This window comes from Desmodus rotundus, chromosome 10, assembly GCF_022682495.2.
Source record: "Desmodus rotundus isolate HL8 chromosome 10, HLdesRot8A.1, whole genome shotgun sequence".
Classification (NCBI taxonomy): domain Eukaryota; kingdom Metazoa; phylum Chordata; class Mammalia; order Chiroptera; family Phyllostomidae; genus Desmodus; species Desmodus rotundus.
Window position 1 is genome coordinate 69791790 of NC_071396.1, and position 18287 is coordinate 69810076.

At 40.6% G+C, this 18287-nt stretch overlaps 1 protein-coding gene across 18 annotated transcripts in view; it reads left to right on the plus strand.

Annotated features, from left to right (window-relative positions):
• The window catches only part of EPB41L3 (erythrocyte membrane protein band 4.1 like 3), a 219221-nt gene that overhangs the window by 188189 nt on the left and 12745 nt on the right, over positions 1 to 18287 (plus strand). For 7 of the 18 annotated variants that reach the window (XM_071219523.1, XM_053912636.2, XM_024580420.4 and 4 more), the window contains 7 exons: positions 7 to 104; positions 797 to 972; positions 4007 to 4227; positions 13288 to 13341; positions 15638 to 15673; positions 15861 to 15926; positions 16373 to 16564. In XM_071219523.1, the coding sequence (XP_071075624.1) occupies positions 7 to 104; positions 797 to 972; positions 4007 to 4227; positions 13288 to 13341; positions 15638 to 15673; positions 15861 to 15926; positions 16373 to 16564 (843 nt within the window). The remainder of the gene's footprint in view (positions 1 to 6; positions 105 to 796; positions 973 to 4006; positions 4228 to 13287; positions 13342 to 15637; positions 15674 to 15860; positions 15927 to 16372; positions 16565 to 18287) is intronic. The other 11 variants (XM_071219524.1, XM_045187743.2, XM_045187747.2 and 8 more) reach the window with 5 other exon arrangements.

Sequence of the window (18287 nt, forward strand, 5' to 3'; positions counted from 1 at the left end):
ATTTAGTTTGAACAGTTTGAAAGTACCATTGGGTTTAAACTGCCGAACCATCGAGCTGCTAAGCGTTTATGGAAAGTATGCGTTGAGCACCACACATTTTTCAGGTAAGTACAGATCATTTTTCTTTTTTCCTAAGAAAAAATTAGAATGATTGGAATGACTTATACTGAAAAAGATTGTTGGGAAGAAGAATGTAGAACCATATCCTTTCTGTTCCTTAAAGTTTCTTGTCACCAGATTACTTAATAAGGATCCTGAAAGAACTTCTGACTAAATTTGAAGGGTTTTCCTTAATTTGTTCTCTATCTATCTGCCCCATCTCCTTTTCCTTTATTATTTTTAGTGTCTTTTTATTATTTTTATAGGCTCTCCTCTTCAACTCATAGGTGTCCGATCCATTTCTTACTCTATTAGTAATTTCTCGATCCCCTCAACTCCCTGCGGTCGTGTGATTTGTGTCCACACAATAACAAATTATCACTGCTCTTCCCCACCATCACCCATTTAATCGCTCTTGGGGTTTATAGAACCATACACTTCCCAGTTACACGGGATGTGAAGGGTCACTAGTCCAAGCCCACCCCCGTTTTCCACGGAGCCTCTCTGTAACATCCCTAGTTGATACGTACTCTGTGAGTTACTTTTTCTTATAAAATCAGATTTACTTAATGCCATGTTTGGCATTAATCCTTTAGTGCACAAAGCACTTTACTTTTCAGAACAGAGTGAAAAAAGTTAGCATTCTTAATGTTTGATTTAATATCTTTTCTGGTGTTTTTTTCTTTAATATCTGTAGATTGTTGTTGCCAGAAGCGCCTCCAAAGAAATTCCTCACCTTGGGTTCCAAGTTTCGTTACAGTGGCAGAACGCAAGCCCAAACGAGGAGAGCCAGTGCGCTGATAGATCGTCCAGCCCCTTACTTCGAACGCTCATCCAGCAAACGTTACACCATGTCTCGCAGCTTGGATGGAGGTAGGCATCGCCTACTGGCCCTTCGTAATCCTTGCGGCCACCCAACGGGACGAAACCATCACGAGCTTTCAGTAAACACAGATCCTCTTGGGTAGTATGAAATGGGAGGCACTCGCTCTGTGGCTGAATGGCAAGTTTTAACTGCCCATTCTCAAAAAGAAAGTGCCTTTGTGAGTCTATTAATGTAGATTTCTATAAAATTCCATAAAAGAATGCTACCTAGGGAATGAAGAGCATAGCTTTCTTTAGCTGGTACCCTGAATTTCGAGAGATTCTTTCATTCTAAATTTTGTAGTCGCATCCTTTATATAAGTAATCTGGCTCCCTTGCCAACGTATCTTAAATATAGTCAGGTTTGTCTTAGATGATTTGTTTCAGAGAGAAAAGTGTAAGGTAAATTTAGCTCTGTTTCTGAAATATTTTGTGAATACAATGTGACTCTTATAAGTTGATGAATAATAGCTTATAGAAAGGATGACATTCAAATAACAGAGCAAAGGGCTCCGAGTTAAATCCTTCTGGTTTACATTAATTACTGTGCCAGACGGACTGGGAGAGCACTGCCGTGTGAATGTTCCCCGCTGTATGTCAGACGTGTAAGGGAACCAGGGAGGGAGTCGGTTAAATAACATGTTTAAGGAAGGGCATAATCGGGAGTTTTCGGTAGGTACTGTTCTGTGGGATGGTTTTGTGTTGCTCTGTAGTTACACGCAGATGTGCTTTCTGCTGCAAGACATGGCAGCTGGAGTCGCACTTAACTTAGGAACTGAGCCAGGGCCAGGCCTCTGTCTTCTTACTCAGAGCACCTGGAGATCGGTTGTTTTATGGAAGACCTATCCTGAGTACATAAAGAGTTAGAAGTTTCTGGCATGTGTGTACAGCTTTAATAATAAACAAAAACATAACTAATAATAAGTCAATGTTATAGGGGCCTGGGATCACCTTCCTCCTTACCTTCCTCCCACTGCTCCCCATAGTTTGTGACACCCCGGTGTGGTTGGTGGGGTGACAGACTCCCTGAATCCCCTGATAAAAAGACTGTATTTTCTAGTGGACGACATTGTGAGCTGTTTGCAGAAGAAGTGAAAATTGTGTTACTAGTGCTCTGTTACGTATGTTACTAGTGAAGTAGAACGAACACTCACCTGGTGTAGATAAGTCAGGCTGAGGTCCGGTCCCTCTGCCTGCGCGGTCGTCGGTGAATGACTGAAGCGCTCCCTGTCTGGTGTTAGCCGTCACGCGTGGAATGGGAGCAAGGCCACCTCTGACAGGCTTGTCGCAGACACTGAGGAAAACATACATCAAAGCTCTCTTGTTAGATGTGATTATAATAATTACCTCAATAATTGTATTGATAATTATCCTTATAGGCTTTTGTGAGGTGGCCTAGGAAGTTGTTACCATTCCGTATCATCAGAGAGTTCCCTGTTTTCAGAATATCTAACTTAGAACCATTCTTTTGAAATAAAATGTTTATTAGGACTCCTCAAGTTGGATCAAGATACTGATATATCCATGTTAACATTGAAGTGTTTCTTTCAGCACTGTCTCACCTGCTCTTCTTTCTCCTTCAGAGAATGTCTGTAAACTATTTGTGTATTCTCTAAGTCAGTGTTGGAGGCGCTTTGGTAGAATCTCACCTTTTCCCCTGGGCGCCATCCACTTTGTTCAGGGATGGGTACCCAAGGGAACACATGTGTCGTGAATGTTGTTTTCCTCATGACCTCCTGTGTGATAATGACTGCTGAGAAGACAGAAGACAATTGTGAAATAAACGTACTAATATCATGCTGTCTCTTCCTCCCTGCCCAAAAGTGATGTTAGTATGTGTTACCTCTCACTCTTTGGGGTCCTGCCGATTCTAGTGTTCTCCGTACTGCTGAGCCGGGGCCGTGACCGCATGTTGGCATATAAAGTGCTTTTTGCAAGGTTGCGTCTCCTTTAGAACAGCCTAACTGGGCCATTAGGAAGCTGCCTTACATGAGCTTTTTCAGTGGTATAATGAGATATAAAATATCTTCGTGAAGGTATTTTAATGAAATAATTTACTATTAAAAATTTCAGAATATTTTCTTACATTTATATAAATATGAAAGCAGATTATATCTTGACTGTAATTAGCTACTTCTGTGTTTTTGAAACGTAGCATTTACAAGTTTCGGTAAATATTATGCTGTGTAAAACAAAATAATGGGTATCGCACTTTAAAAGCTCAGCTGAAGCAAGCATCTCTGTCACTAAGATGTTTTAGCTGGAATGAATGGCTGCAGCTTCATCTCTCTTAGACTCTGCATGTTTTGTCTCTGCATGAGTTTCATTAGCAGCATTTGTCTTCCTTGCTCCAAATATCAGAGACGAGTGAACATACGCATATTTTGGTAGATACATATGCATATCTTTTTAAAGTGCAGTAAAAATTAAAACATTTCTGCACTTCAGTTAAGGGAGTTGCCATCTGAATTTTATAATCTCTGCCAACGTGGTTAATTTTCATTATAACCTTGTGGCTTGTATATTGCAGGAGACTTTTCTATCATTATTAATAATAACAGTTTTTTTTAAACTTCCGTGCTCCTTTGTGAATGGCACTTCCAAAGATATGTTCAAAGTCAAGTGTACTAGATCAGTTGTCTACTAAAAACATGACTAGTTGTGGAACTTGCCACTAGTCTGGTGCCAGTGCCCAGCCAGTTACTCTGGAGTTACAGGCTCGGCGGCAGCTCAGCCTCCCATCCTTACACTCACATCCACCCTGACACACATCCTCACCATAGGTCTTGAGAGTGGATGGAAACTCTTTCTGTGGCTTCAAGAGATGAGCATTTAAGTCCTTTTAAAAATCTAGCGTAGATGACAGAGAGAGTCGAGTCTATGGTAGCTTAGAGAAAATGCCCGCAATGCTGTTTTGTCTTTTGAGGACAAATCTGATGTTTTATAGGGGTAATTTTTTTCATAATGGGACAGTTGATGGTATTTATCTGTCTTCTGACTGAACTATTTCCTACTTCATTTCTTCAATTGCATTTGCTTTTAGCGTCAGTGAATGAAAACCATGAAATATACATGAAGGATTCTGTGTCTGCTGCAGAGGTTGGTACTGGCCAGTACACCACAACAAAGGGCATCTCTCAGACCAACTTGATCACCACTGTGACTCCGGAGAAAAAGGCCGAGGAGGAGCACGACGAGGAGGAGGACAGGCGGAAAAAGGCGGAGGAAGCCACCCCTGTCACAGCAACACGGCACGAGGGAAAGGTACATCTCACAGGCTGCCCCTAGAGCTTGCTCAGACTTTTGAGAACTGGTAAATAATACTGAGAATATGAAACAGGAATGTGTTAAGATTTAGGCTAATTCATATTTCAGCATTAGTCAAATTCTTATTGTCAATTTTTAAGTTATTTCCTGTGTCAACATCTTTCCTTTGAAAGATTCCTCTTCTCAACTTTTTGAGCAGTTTTAACAACTGATGTGCTAAGTAAGACTTTCAACAGCTGTCCTGTCTGTACTTTTTAAAAATCCATTTAATGACCTATTACACTTTTCTGTTTCGGCTCACATTTCAGAGTTATCACTAAAGCTGTTGTCTTCGTTCCTGGCCCCATTCTCCTACCCGAGGACCGTATATTTTTCTAGATACACAGGATAATGGCACTGCCGACTTTCTGACTGCAAGTAATTGAGTGCCCAGAGCCAGTGTATTTATACAGTGCTTCCTCTCTTTGATGATTATAATCTCATCATCAAAGTAGCAAATGGGCATGTTTTGGAAAGTAATATTAAGGCAGAAATTTGTAAGGGAAGATGGAAAGTGAATTTGGCAGCAATTTCTCCAAGGTGTATTTTTCATTAGATTTAATAACTTCATTTCACCCAAATTCAGTTTATTTTTAAGTACCATGTTTATTTCCGATGACCTAGCACAAAGCTGTAGACAGATCTACGTCCGTTCACCAGTTTCTGTATGGAGCAAAGCCATCCCCTAAAAGTCGGAAAACCCTAGGAGGTTTATACATAACAATAATGAGAAAGAGTGGCCCCTGCAATGTACACAGTGCGGAACGGAAGGAAATAGTAGAATAAAAGTGCTGTGTAACTTGCAGGCTGGGCTAAAACTTGCATAAATCGGATTCAAAAATATTCTTTTGTGCATGGGCTCTTCAAATATAGGTTTATATGCAGGGACTCACCACTTAGGACTGTAGAAAAATACTCCTTTTGACAAGACTTTAACGGCAATGGCTAAAAGGGTATCCCAGCAAACACTGTTGTCGTCATTATGTTGGGATACTCCAAATGACCCAGTCCGTCATTTTTGTTAGGTTAAAATTATTTGCCAAACAGGAAAATAAAAACAGGATAGGAAATGATGGCAAAAAATATTAGAATCCCTTGTGCTGGCAAAATGTGCTTTGTTCTGAATTTTGCATTTGTATACTCTTCCTTTCAGTTAAGTCAGGGCAGGTTTCAAATGGGACAGGAAAAGGAGATAATGTACCTGAACAGCAGATGCGCTCCATCCTTTCTTTGACTCCCCCACACCAACGTATGCTTCTCACGGACGCGTAAATACGATTAAGTGGCACATAAAAGTAAATGACTCTTAGTTTGCTCCAAAACTAGATCTAGGCAGTCTCGCTTTATGCGAGTGCATGAGATGTGGCACGAAGCAATCGCCACTTCGTGCCACTTATACCGTGGGAAAATAGGAAAGACAAAGGGAACTAAGACGCTTATAGTCTGGTCCTCTGAGAAGTCCGCACTTTGACCCAAAGGTGCCTTTGGAGGGCTGTGGCCGAGCCCAGTGCTTAAGTGGGCGCATGGCTGGCTGTCTTCATTCTCCACAGTACAAATCTGTCTTTTAAAAACCACATTAATGAGCAACATGAAAGATTACACCTTAATTTCACTCTTCTGCATCTTCAAAAAGTAACACAGAGGGTACTCATTTTTTTAAGAAAATGAAACTATTACTAAAAATACTACTGAGCAACTAGTCCCCTATTCCTTTGAGAGAGGACATGTTTCCCAGCTGTGATCACCCCAGGTGACTGGGTGACCTTTTGACACTGCGGGGACACTTGTCAGCATGCCGAAGTCAGCTTATAACATCTACATTATTCACAGTTGAATGAGATTTGTGCAGGGTCTTGTTGAAAACACAATGTTTAATGTCACACATGAGTGTTAGGAAAAGACATACTTGTCTACTAATAAGGCACTTCTAAATTCTAATATATCCATGGTATCATTTTATTTGTGCCTTTTCTTACCTTTTTTCTCTATAGTTACCAAGTCAGAATTAGATAACCACCACAAAGCAGGTTGGCTAATTTCCATGCTATCAGGTCACTAGGCAAAACACAAGTATGTGGGAATACACACACACACAGTGTCACAGAGAGCAGCAGCAGTCTAATTATCTTCCGGCTCCGTGTGACCGAGACTTGAACTCCCTGAGCTGTAGCAGCTCCGATGCTGCACACAGGTCCTTTTTGGGGTTTGCTTGCTTTCCTTCTGCCCCTTCTTGCTTAGCAGCCCTCTGTGACCTGCAGAGGAAACTGGCTGTGGTCCTGGAGACCACCCAGGCCAGAGGAAATACAAAGAGCCTCCCATTCGCGCAGAAGCCTGAGCTCACTGGGAGGCTGCTTTGTGGGAATGCCTGCCTTTATCGTTTGCTTAAGAACGCATACTAGGAGTGATAAACATGCCATTTACCTGCAAAGAAAAACCAGAAGACTGGGAAATTGTATCTTTCTATTATTCATGGGCCACAAATAATACAAAGTAAACTCCTTTAAGCCGTAGTACCAGAAAACATGTTTTTGCTTGCTAGCTTGTTGAAGTCACTTATTGGAGTCTAAGTTCCATTTAAATCACAGATAATGGAGCCAAAATAAGAATTTTCAGAGGAACTGAATTCTTTGTGGAGAGTTAGACTTCCTAAAATGCTAATTATTGAATTCCCTGACTGGAACTGCTTGTCACATAGGAGTGGGGCCAGAAACTTCTTTATTTGGAAACCCACCCGTTTGGGGTGTAACTGACTAACCAAAGAAAGGTAATGCTAGAGATTTCTTTTTACATAATCAGAATTTGGATTCATATTTTTAATCCAACTGAATCACAGTAACAGATCTGTTAGCTACAGATCAGGAGTCGTTATTGAAAGTCTTGATTTTAAGTTATCAGACTTATATTTGCTCTCAAAACCCTAAAACTTTCTAGGGTTGTTCATCTTCACAAGATTTTTTGATCATGTGAAACATGTAGACTTTGAAATTGCCCACAAATAACTTCATTCTGATTTTTTTTTTAAGTCCACCCTTGATTTGACAGTTTGATGGGAAAATGGGAGCCATTCATGGTCATGTTGGCATGCACTGAGCACCTTAAAATTCATGAACAACCCTAGTGCTAAAATTCTTGTTTTACAATTTTATATTGATACCCATAAGAAAATTAACTAATCGCAGTTTTCTTTTTGTCCTTTTGCACCTCTGTTTGCTGCTTTCTGTCTCTCTCTGTCTCTTTCCCATCAGTCACCTAGGCTTGGCACTGACTCATGTCCCCTGTCCCCCGCATCAGCCCATTGTCCCCCTGTATCTCGCACAGAGCTCCGTAGGAGGTGTAAGGAGAATGACCGCCAACCCCCTGCTTCCGAACCCTGTAAAGACACTGTGCCCGTGCATGGAGAGTCCTCTGTGGACGCTGACGGCAAAGGGAAGCCATACCTTGGGGACCAAGATGTGGCTTTTAGCTACAAACAGCAAACTGGCAAAGGAGCCACCCTGTTCTCCTTCTCCTTGCAGCTCCCTGAGTCATTCCCTTCTCTTCTAGATGACGACGGGTACCTGTCTTTTCCCAACCTGTCTGAAACCAACCTCCTCCCCCAGAGCTTGCAGCATTATCTCCCGATTCGCTCACCCTCCCTTGTGCCCTGTTTCCTTTTCATCTTTTTCTTCCTGCTCTCCGCCTCCTTCTCAGTGCCATACGCCCTCACTCTCTCCTTCCCTCTGGCTATGTGCCTCTGCTACCTGGAGCCCAAGGCGGCCTCCTTGAGTGCCTCACTAGACAATGACCCGAGTGACAGTTCAGAGGAAGAGGTGTGTACCTCGGCATAGAACACACTTCCCTGTCGTGGTCGGGGCCTTGGTCCGAAACAGTGTTAAACGGCTGCTGCGATAGTGGTCCTACTTTCAGAGCCTCATTTATTGTTTGTGCCAATCTGTGAAGAGGGTTTTGTGTGTTGGGGGAAACAACCCGGCCCCAGGGTTAGGCACAACACCATGTGGAGGTAGCAGTCCCACCCCGGACCAGGATCATTCTGCTACCCACTGAGTGCACCGGTGGTGAGGGGCTCAGCCAGAGCCAACTCTAAATAACCTGTTAGCCATGTAAAAGGCAGAGTTAAGTTAAAGATTTTGTTTAGTTACTGTTGAATAAATTACACACAAAACAGATACATAACTTCCAACTAGATTTGTAGAGTGAAAAGATGGTGTTTAATTCAACATCTTTTTGTTATAACATGGATGAGATGCCATAGGAATTTAACTCTTGTTTACATCAATTAGCCTATGGTAACGTTGGTTTCATTCTATGTCAATCATTTCATATAAAGTCACAGACCCAGTTGATGTTAAGTGAGGACTTACTCTGTCCTGATACCACGATACATAGTGGTGATAAGGTCTAGATCGGTGATTTTTAACCTTTTTCATCTCATGGCACATAATGACTAATTCCTAAAATTCTGCAGTAACCAGGCATAATTTTCATTCATTCACACTAGACAGCCGTTGTCGTGTTGGCGGTTGTCATCTTTTATTTGACAATTGAAGGGAAAAGAGGTCGGTGCCCCTGACTAAATAGTCAGGTGTGGTGTGTTGTAAAAATTCTTGTGGTGCGTGGGTGCAAACCGCTGGTCTCCATGAGTGCTGCTCAGGACAGGTGGGAGACAGCGCTGCCACGGGGGTGCCGCCGTCGTCACCTGGGTAGCTTCACCAGACTGTCATTGTTACAGAGGTAAGCCAGGTCCCATGGCTGTTTTGGATGAGAAAGGTTTGAGCATTTGAAGTGCCCACGGGACATCAGTCATTGACAGGGCCAGAAACAACTGCCACTGAAAACACCAGTTTTCAAGCCGTCAGGAAAAGACTCTCTTAAGGTTTCTGTATCAGCACTAGCGATGCCAGTGCATATATTGGGTGAGTTCTTCAAAATTCAGCATGAGCCAAAATCCCCCCACACAACTGGTCAGTCCGGAAAGGCCAGGGAAGTTAGAGGGGCCTCTGACCTTCAGCCAGGCAGGTGTTCAGTGGGGAAAGGACTTGAGCCTTCAGCCTCCATCCAAGAAGCCATGCCACCTATCTGTTTCCCATCCCTCATCCGAGCCATTGGGTGATCTGACGTTGTAGCCCGCAGTTTTTCCTCTCAATTGCTCTCCTTTCCCACCACTCCATGGCTGTGTGAACAGGCCAGCAGTTTCCCTTTCTACAAGACTCAAATAGAGTGCAGGGAAAAAGAACGGAAGCTGCCGAGAGAGGTATCTGTCTGTCACCCACCCTCCTGCCCACACCCCCTCCAGGCCCCCCAGGCTCTCTATTCCCACAGAAGAAGGGTTTGGTGGCAGGAGACAAGCCCGGCACTCCCAGCATCAAAAAAATACAGAGTCAAAGCAACACCGCAAAAAGAAAAGAAAGTCTTTTCAATTTTTGCTCAGCTAGAAATCATGTGAGCTACACCCGTGAGTATATAGTATGTCCAGGGTGTGTAAGGGTCTATATTTAGTGGTATTATGGTCATTTCTTTGCAGCAGAATGAAAAAATGGGAATGGTTTTATAGATATTTGAAATAAAAGTTTCAGCTTTTCAATTTGATACTAAGAACCCTTTTCAAGGTTCTTGGGCCATATATGACTTAGCTCCAAATACACACACACACACACACATATATACACACACACACATATATAGTTATACATATAACTATTTTCATACATGGAAAATATTTTAAGAGAAAACCAGTTTAAATCTTGGGCTTTAATAGCACTCTTTCTCACAGTGGCAATATTACCAAATAATACAGGACTAGAACATACAACAATTTTGACCCAAGTTTATCTACAAACACTATAGCTTATTTCCAACCTGGACATACATTTTTCTTTTAGCAGTGGTTAGTCATCTGGCTGACATAAAACAAAAAATGTGCCATTTTGTGCATTCCGAATTCCAAGTAACTGAACTTACGTGTGCAGCAAACCACATAGATCTTGTGCCTAATCCCGGGTATACATCTTGGTGTAATCAATGCATGAGAATTAATGTTAAACTTGGGCATGTCTGCATTACATCGGCAAAACAAATCACAGCAGTACTCGTGCAAGCTAGTGACCGTGGGCCTGGAGGTTCCCAGTGCGGGCCTCTCCTTGTTACTGCAAACCTGTCAGACCACGAACCAGCTCTGGCCACTGCAGGCTCCTTAGCCCTCCTCTGCAGCCTCCCATCAGCTGTGGAGCTCTCCTGCCTGACACAAGACTGCCCATTGGGCCATCTGTTCAGTGTCGTCTCTGAATGCCAAGTGTTCAGAGCTGTGCACTCTAGTTCAAGCTGAGCTAGAGAACTCATATGTAGGTCACTCAGTTAAAAAAAATAGCCACTTGTTTACATGGCCTATTTCACCCTCCAGGCCTCAAGCACTTTGGCAGCTAAACTGGGTGACTGCGTAACATGCAGTTCAGCCCTTTGACTCTCATTTTGCAGGATCACTAATGGCCACAATTCTTTTAAAGTATTTTATCATCACTGCTTACATTTTTCACCTGTGGTGGTGGCGGCTTAATTAGTTGCATCCTTTCCCCAGAGTGAAACCCAATGTAGAAAGGCTGAAGTATCTCAGACATAAAGCTGTTGGTCAGGAATCATTTTCTTTTGTAGTTTCCAAATGGTCAAATACGAAGGGGCAGTATATTAAATTATCTTTCAAGAAACATAAGATGGATTTAGGTCACCATACCATAGAATATAATTACATACAAATTTCCAAAGAATTTCTTGATAATGCAAAAAACAAAAAGATAAAATCAAGTCTAGAAAAATTGATCACTTGATTTTAACATTTTAAATTGTATAAACATAGATTGTGTGATAGTTCAAGATGTGTTATACATTTTGCCATTTTGTTTAGTGATAGTATATTATATAAATAACAGTTGCTGTAAAAGCTATTTTATTCAGCCTTTATAACTTAATTTATTAACTACTTATTGACCAGGTACTCTTGATTTTTGAGTGGCTGACTGACTAGGTGCCAAGTAGGAATTTGAGGGAGTTTAGAATGGCCTAAGCTGTTATTTATCTATAGCTGGGAAAAATAGTAGTAATAAATATGTAGTATTATATTAGCCTCAATATAGTACAATTATTATAAGGATTTTTAGTTCTCTGTATGTTAGATATCGTATAAAGCACTTAGTACCCTTAAAGTGATATGGTTATGGTTATTTTCCCCATTTGCTAGAATGAGATTGGGATTAAAATATGAACGTGCCCAGCTGGTCACAGATTGACTCTAGCAAGGAGTTGAGCCCACGTCAGTCTGAGCTCAGACCCCTCACATTTCACCGCAACTGTAATCTAAAGCCAAGGTGCTTGGAAAGTTCCTGATAAAAATGTTTAAGCCACAGGGAAATAGTCTATGTAGGATGAGAAATACTTGCAAGAACTTTTGAAATCTTTAATACAGTTAGTTAGCGTACTGAGCACAAGTTATTCTTATTTGTTCTCGAAAGTTTGGGATTCTGTTTGAGTCATTGTGTGCCCTCGAACAGTAGGCTCTCTCTCCCCGGTTCAGACTGGCCTTTCCCTGGACTGTCTGTCAGTGGGCGAAGCCATGGTCATGCTATAGCAGTGAGCACCAAGAAAAGCAACAGCCACCGCTGCCCCTGCCAGGTGTTAGTAAGGTTGTCGAGTCATGAAAACGTATCAACACACTTTCCTTACCAGCCTACTAAAAATTATTTCCCACTTAGATATGGTCGCAAGTGGCCAGAACGACGACCTCAGGGGCACCATTGCACAAATTCCAACTCCTTTTCTTTTAGGAGTATATAAAATGAAAGTTCAGGGTACTGCCAAGAAATGGTCAACCTAGTCAGAGTTAAGTGAGCATAAACAACACTGTCCCACTTGTCCCTTCTTGCCATTCCTTGTTCTTGGGGCTGAGAGATTATTTTAAGAGGCAGATTTGTAACCTTAGAGGCCCCAGTTTTGATTTTGTTTTTAAAATATTACTCACACATTTTTGCTCAAGGGAATTTTAATGCTTCATTGATATTGTGGAAGGAAAATCAGTTAATATTATATTTAGGGCATTTGGATGACCCAGTTTCAATGGCTTATGCCTCTACTCTCCTCCAGAGAAAAAGTTTTTGTTTTACATCATAAACCTCTGGAACAGATTAAAAACCAGTCCTGAAATTACTATTACAATTCTCTCCTGAAAACCTAGGCTCTGACAAATGCTGTGCTTTGTTTTATTTGTCTCCAAGTAGATGTCTCTCTTATTTTTTTAAATTTTTGTTTCACTTGAATGGTTTTCTTTTTGAGAAGAGATGTTTCAATACATATTTTGATATACTTTATATTGGAGGGTGGGGCAAAATAAATACATTACATAGTCTTTAAAAAATCTAATTAGCAGTGCTACTTGAAAATTGAGTTGCTTTTTTTTTTCTTCCATAAAACATATGCCTGTGAGTCACTGGCATGTGCTTTTTGTAATTAGTAGGTAATGCAGACAGCCTGGTGGTCATAAATGGGTATAAACCATCAAAATGGTATAAATGAGGGGCTGAAAGTCCAGTGACTGTTATAGTAGCTTTTTATTTTAATTTACCTTTCAAATGTGTGAAATATTACTAGAATAAAAAACATACATAAACATCAAATTTATTTGCATTAAACATTTTTAGGTGATCTGTCTTGGGTTTTAGTTAAAACCGGGGGAAATGATGTCAAATTGGTTTTCCGGAGACCTAAAACCAGACAGGTCAGCCTGGCTGACACAGTTTCTGCGGTTTGCGCGGGCTGTGTGCCTCTGGTCTTCCTCTGAGTGGCTCTGCTGGTGAAACCTGGCTCTGGCCTTTCTTTTGCTTTTGCTTGACCCTGCGTTCTCGTGGGAAGGTAGTAACACAGATCACAGAGAAAGAGAATGAACTGTTGGGCCTGCCACATACCCAATTTAACCCCCTGGGTTTGCTTTCTATTCCTGCCTTCCTCCTGGAACCCGATCACTTCTGTGATCAACAGACGGACAGCGAGCGCACGGACACCGCGGCCGACGGGGAAACCACCGCCACTGAGGTTGGTCCAATAACTGAGCCTAGTGGCTCTGCATTTGAGAACTTTGCTCGTTAGCTTTAGAGCGGAGGGAAATTCTAACTTCAGCAGTAGGAGTTAAATATATTCTATTGCCTAGACCACTGGTGCTCACTCTAGCCAGCGTCAGAATCCTCCGCTGAGTCCAAGCCTCATGCTTCTCATTCTGAAGAAGGTCTGGGGTGGGAATGGAGAATTTCTAACGAGTTTTCAGATGATATCGATTCTGTCAGTTTTAGTTAGGATCACATTTTGAGAACCATTTCGCTAAACTGATAGTACTTACTTTTAATACATTCCCCTATCCCAAACAAGAGCCTGTTTATGTACCATAGCCATGATGAGTGGGAGGAGCACTGTGATTAATTTAATTAGCATATTGACTGGATACAGATATATATTTTAATCCTAAATAGTCAAATAGTACTTGCTAAAATAATAGTACTTTTTTTAACTCATTTTTGTAGACTGGATATAGCACATCACTCAAAATAAATGAATTATCTAAGGAAAAGAAAATTAACAAATAATTTTTAGTACTTTATTGAAAAAATGAAACAGTGATAGAGATACTATACTATGTATCCTTTAGTAAATCTTTAGGGTACAATAAATATGTGTGTATGTGGCTTATGTTGCTTTTCAGATCTTCTCTACCAGTTATTAAAATTTCTATAAAACCAATATTTATCTATAGTAATGAAGTCAAGATGTTCAATTCCTAAAGTGCTAGCAGAATTTATTTTTTTACTTTGAGGTATTTTTTACATCATTCAGTATTAAATACCTAGTTGGGTATTTAGGAAGAACTAAAAATATTGTAACTAACATATATGTCATTTTATTGAAAGTATCTTGAGAAAAACATTTCATAATGGAATTTTATTAAGTGTCTTTCTTTGGAAATGCTAGGGTTCAATTCAAAGCTTGGAAGTCATAAGTTAAAAATAATATTGTAAAACTATTTTTCATATTCTCATAAATTTATTAAAAGTTAATTTTCTATGATGAAAGATAACAGTACATTTTGATTGTATAAGAATTACTAGTTAATATAGCTACATATTAATATATTTAATAAATTTCATTGTAATCCTAGGTGCTATAAATGAAAAATAATAAGTGTATATAGCAGTTTCACCTGAAGCATGGAAACAAATACATGTAACATAGATAGATTGTGAAGCTTAAAAATAAATGAAGAACCGTGAACCCACAACACACTTAAGGATTAGCATGTCCCCGGCACTCTGTTAGAAGTACCTGTGCATTCTCTACACTTTCTAAACACGCTTCCTTTTCTTCCGGGAACCAGCATCACTAGTGCAGGGCGGGGCATGCTGGCTAGGCTGTCTTGTCCCCTTTGGCAGCTGGGAGGCTCAGACAGACCGATTTGCTTACAGCCACTTGCTCACGCTTTGCCCTCTTCTCGCCTGTAATTTTACTCCGGGCCACCTCTGTAGCACAGGGCCAGAAAGCCCAGGCCCTGCGTGCACATGTGGTTTGGCCTAGTCACTTAGTAGTTTTTGTATTCAAGATGCTGGTCCAAGGATTAGACATATCTTTGGAGTTAGGTGGGGAAAGATAACAAAGTTGAATTTAGGTAGATTTTTTGTATTTCTGAAAAACTGAAAAATTGTGTTGTCTACATTTTAAAGGTAATATTGATGGTAGTTGACTTTTGTAAAAATTTTCTTCCTCTAACCTATCTTCTGCCCTCCCAAATTCGTTTTTAAGTAAATGGGTTCAAGAAAAGACAGGTTCCAAAAAATGTTTAAATGGGAGGACCTCTGTCTTAACTTTTTTTGAGCCTCAGTTCCCTGGACTACAAATTAGGGATAATAATACCTAACTTCATAGGACTATTATGAGGATTCATACACTACAAGACAGCTCTCATTATTGGGAAATCATAGCCATTCTTATGAATTTTACTTTGAGTGGGGCTCCCCACACTTCCTGAACCACTTCTGATGTTTGCTAAGGACAGACCACCAAGCCCTTGCTGTCACCTGCCAAGCACATGTGTGCACTCATCACACCTGGAAGTCCCTAGGTTAAAGTGGCGAAGACCCACTGAGCAAGGAATCTTTCACTTCTCTCTTCTTACTAAGCTTCGTAGTTTGTGAGAGAATGTTGTGCTGTGCATACAAGGAAGAGGTGCATTCGTAAGCAAGAACGTACTGGAGGCCCCTTTTAGCAAGTTTATAGACTGTAGTCCTTCGGTCTGAGTCACATGCATGGTAAGATTTTATTTCCCACTCTTTCTTGACGCTGGCAGTCGGATCAGGAGGAAGACGCAGAGCTCAAGGCACAGGTAGAAAATTACAAATAAAACAATAGCAAAAACCAGAGTGTGATAAGCCATTGTTTGTCTACGTTGTCCAAGCCTTCCAGCATGCTCTGTAGCCGGTTACTGTGCTGTTGGTTCAGTGTGGAGGATGGCATTTGTGTCCATGACTACCATGTCCCTTACCTTTCCCTTTCTTCTCCACTTTTTTCAGAATAGTCTGATTAAGCGAATAAAGGGTGAAAATGTGTATGTCAAACATAGTAATCTTATGTTAGAGGTTGGTATTGGTACATCCCAGTGCATGTTCGTGTGTGTTGATGTCTTCTCGTGGTATACCTATGAGCTCATACCATGCTGCATGAACTGTGTGGTCTCTCTCACCTGTGAATAAGTGGGGATGGCCTCTCACCTTTCTCTGATTTCCTTCCTCTCTCTTTTTCTCTGTGTGTATTTGTTTATTTTAATTCTCTCTGGTTACATGTGAATTACACATTTTGCAGTTGACCTTTTAAAACTTGATTTTTATGCTTGCGTGAACTAGATTTTTTTTTCCTCTCTTTTCCCTGGAAATATATTTTCACCAGAGTGTTTGTGGTAGTGTCATGAGCCACGATCAAAACTTTTGTTTTAACTACTAATGAGATTGACATTACTTTTTTAAAAAAGAGAGAGTGAACAAAAAGGAGAATGTTGACTGTTGGATTCTTTATGTTCTGAATATAGGAGCTAGATAAAACTCAAGATGACCTGATGAAACATCAAACCAATATTAGTGAGCTGAAAAGAACCTTTTTAGAAACCTCCACAGACACTGCCATCACCAATGAGTGGGAAAAGAGGCTTTCTACCTCCCCGGTGCGACTAGCCGCCAGGCAGGAGGACGCGCCCATGATTGAACCCCTGGTACCTGAAGAGGTCGGTATTCGGGCTCTTGGTTGCAATTGTCTTCTGTTCACTAGACTTACTTCTTTACAGGGTCTGCACCTGGGGAAAGGCTTTGGCAAGCTTCTGAGAATCTCACCATTTGTCTCTGGGTAACCTGAGCTGACATTTGCAAAGAAAAGCTGAAAAGTAAAATGGTTAGGTGACTAAGGAGTGAGTCAGTCACATCAGATGGTGCTTAGAGTGAAGGAGGAGCCACTGGCAATTGTAGTGCATGGTGGCTTATTCTAACGCTAAACTAGATTTCCCAGCTGGGAGAAATTGAGGTACTATCTTAGTGAACTGATACTTTTTCTGAATATGCTGTTTCTGCTGCATTAAGAAATGCTCTGAAAACTCATGAATGCTTCTCATCCATTGCAAGACTAGGCCTATGGACTTTGTCTAATGTTTCAGTAAATGGTGATCTGAAGATGATAGAATTTCAGGACGTACTTTACTCAAGGAATATTACACCAGTGTTTTACTGGTATGATCAGTATTTGATTTGATTTTTATTTATAACTGATTTTTTTTGTACTTATAACTGGTATTTTAACTGGCTTATAACCAGTTTTTACTTGATTTTTAATAAGAAAAGCAAGGCCAGAATGTCTTTTTAAGTGAGACTGTTCCATATAGGAAAGCTCTGTTTAAATTGCAACCAGAGCATCGGGAAGACTCAGCTGGTGTTAGTGACTTAGGGGCCCCCATTGTGTGGGACCCACAAGTGGCAGTGGTGCCAATCTGTCTGCTGTTAGACATCATGTTGCTTTATCTGTCTTTCAAAAGAAGTAGTTTTTAAAACTGCATCTCTCTAGCATCGTATCGGCTAATTGCTTATCAAGACTCTGTTATTGTTAGATATTTGTCCAGGAAGCTGAAACAGGACAAAAGAAAATTAAAACTTGGGCCTTTATGGGAGAATAATTCTTTAAACAGCAGTCTGCTTGCAATGCTTAGGTCCTTGCAATGAAAAGAAGAATGTAATTGCACTCATTTTGGTCATTTTTAAAATTTCCTTTGAGAGCTATTTATCAAAAGTGACCACAGTCGCTATCTTCCTGACAGTTCCAATCCCAGCTAAAAAGTGATGAGGTGGATCTATTTGAATTACTTTGAAAAAGGCCCTTTTATGCAGAATAAATGAAAAGTACTGTTATCAAAGTATTCCTTTACCATTAAACACTGATTTCATTCAGAATTACTTGAGTTTCAAAAGACAAAAATTTGACATCCCAATTGATTGAAATGTTGTGGTCCCTGCATTAGTGAGAATACCACATGTTAATTTCTGTACAATTTGAGAAGTTGGGCTTACTTATGTCTTCTATTACTGTTGGAAATAAGGAAGATCATTTTGGCTCTGAGGATGGGTGACACTGGATTAAGTCACAAACACAAAAAGTAGCCACCAGAACTGAAACCAACCAAATAATGCCTCTTCACAATCTGTCAGTAAGGGACATAGTAGGCCGTAGCCACTTGAATGAAGTTGAGGTGGATGCTTGGAGAACTCTGTTAATGGTTGTTGCTAATAAACAAGGGACTTTGAAAGGCTAAGCCACTAGATTAGTAAAATTTTTTTCACTTAAATCCTCTGATTCTTAGAGAATGACATTGATGAACCAAAAAAACATTAATAACTTAATGAAATACTCTGAACCTAGAGAACTTTCCCTGTATTTAATGCCTTTTTTGTGTTAGTGCAAAGAAA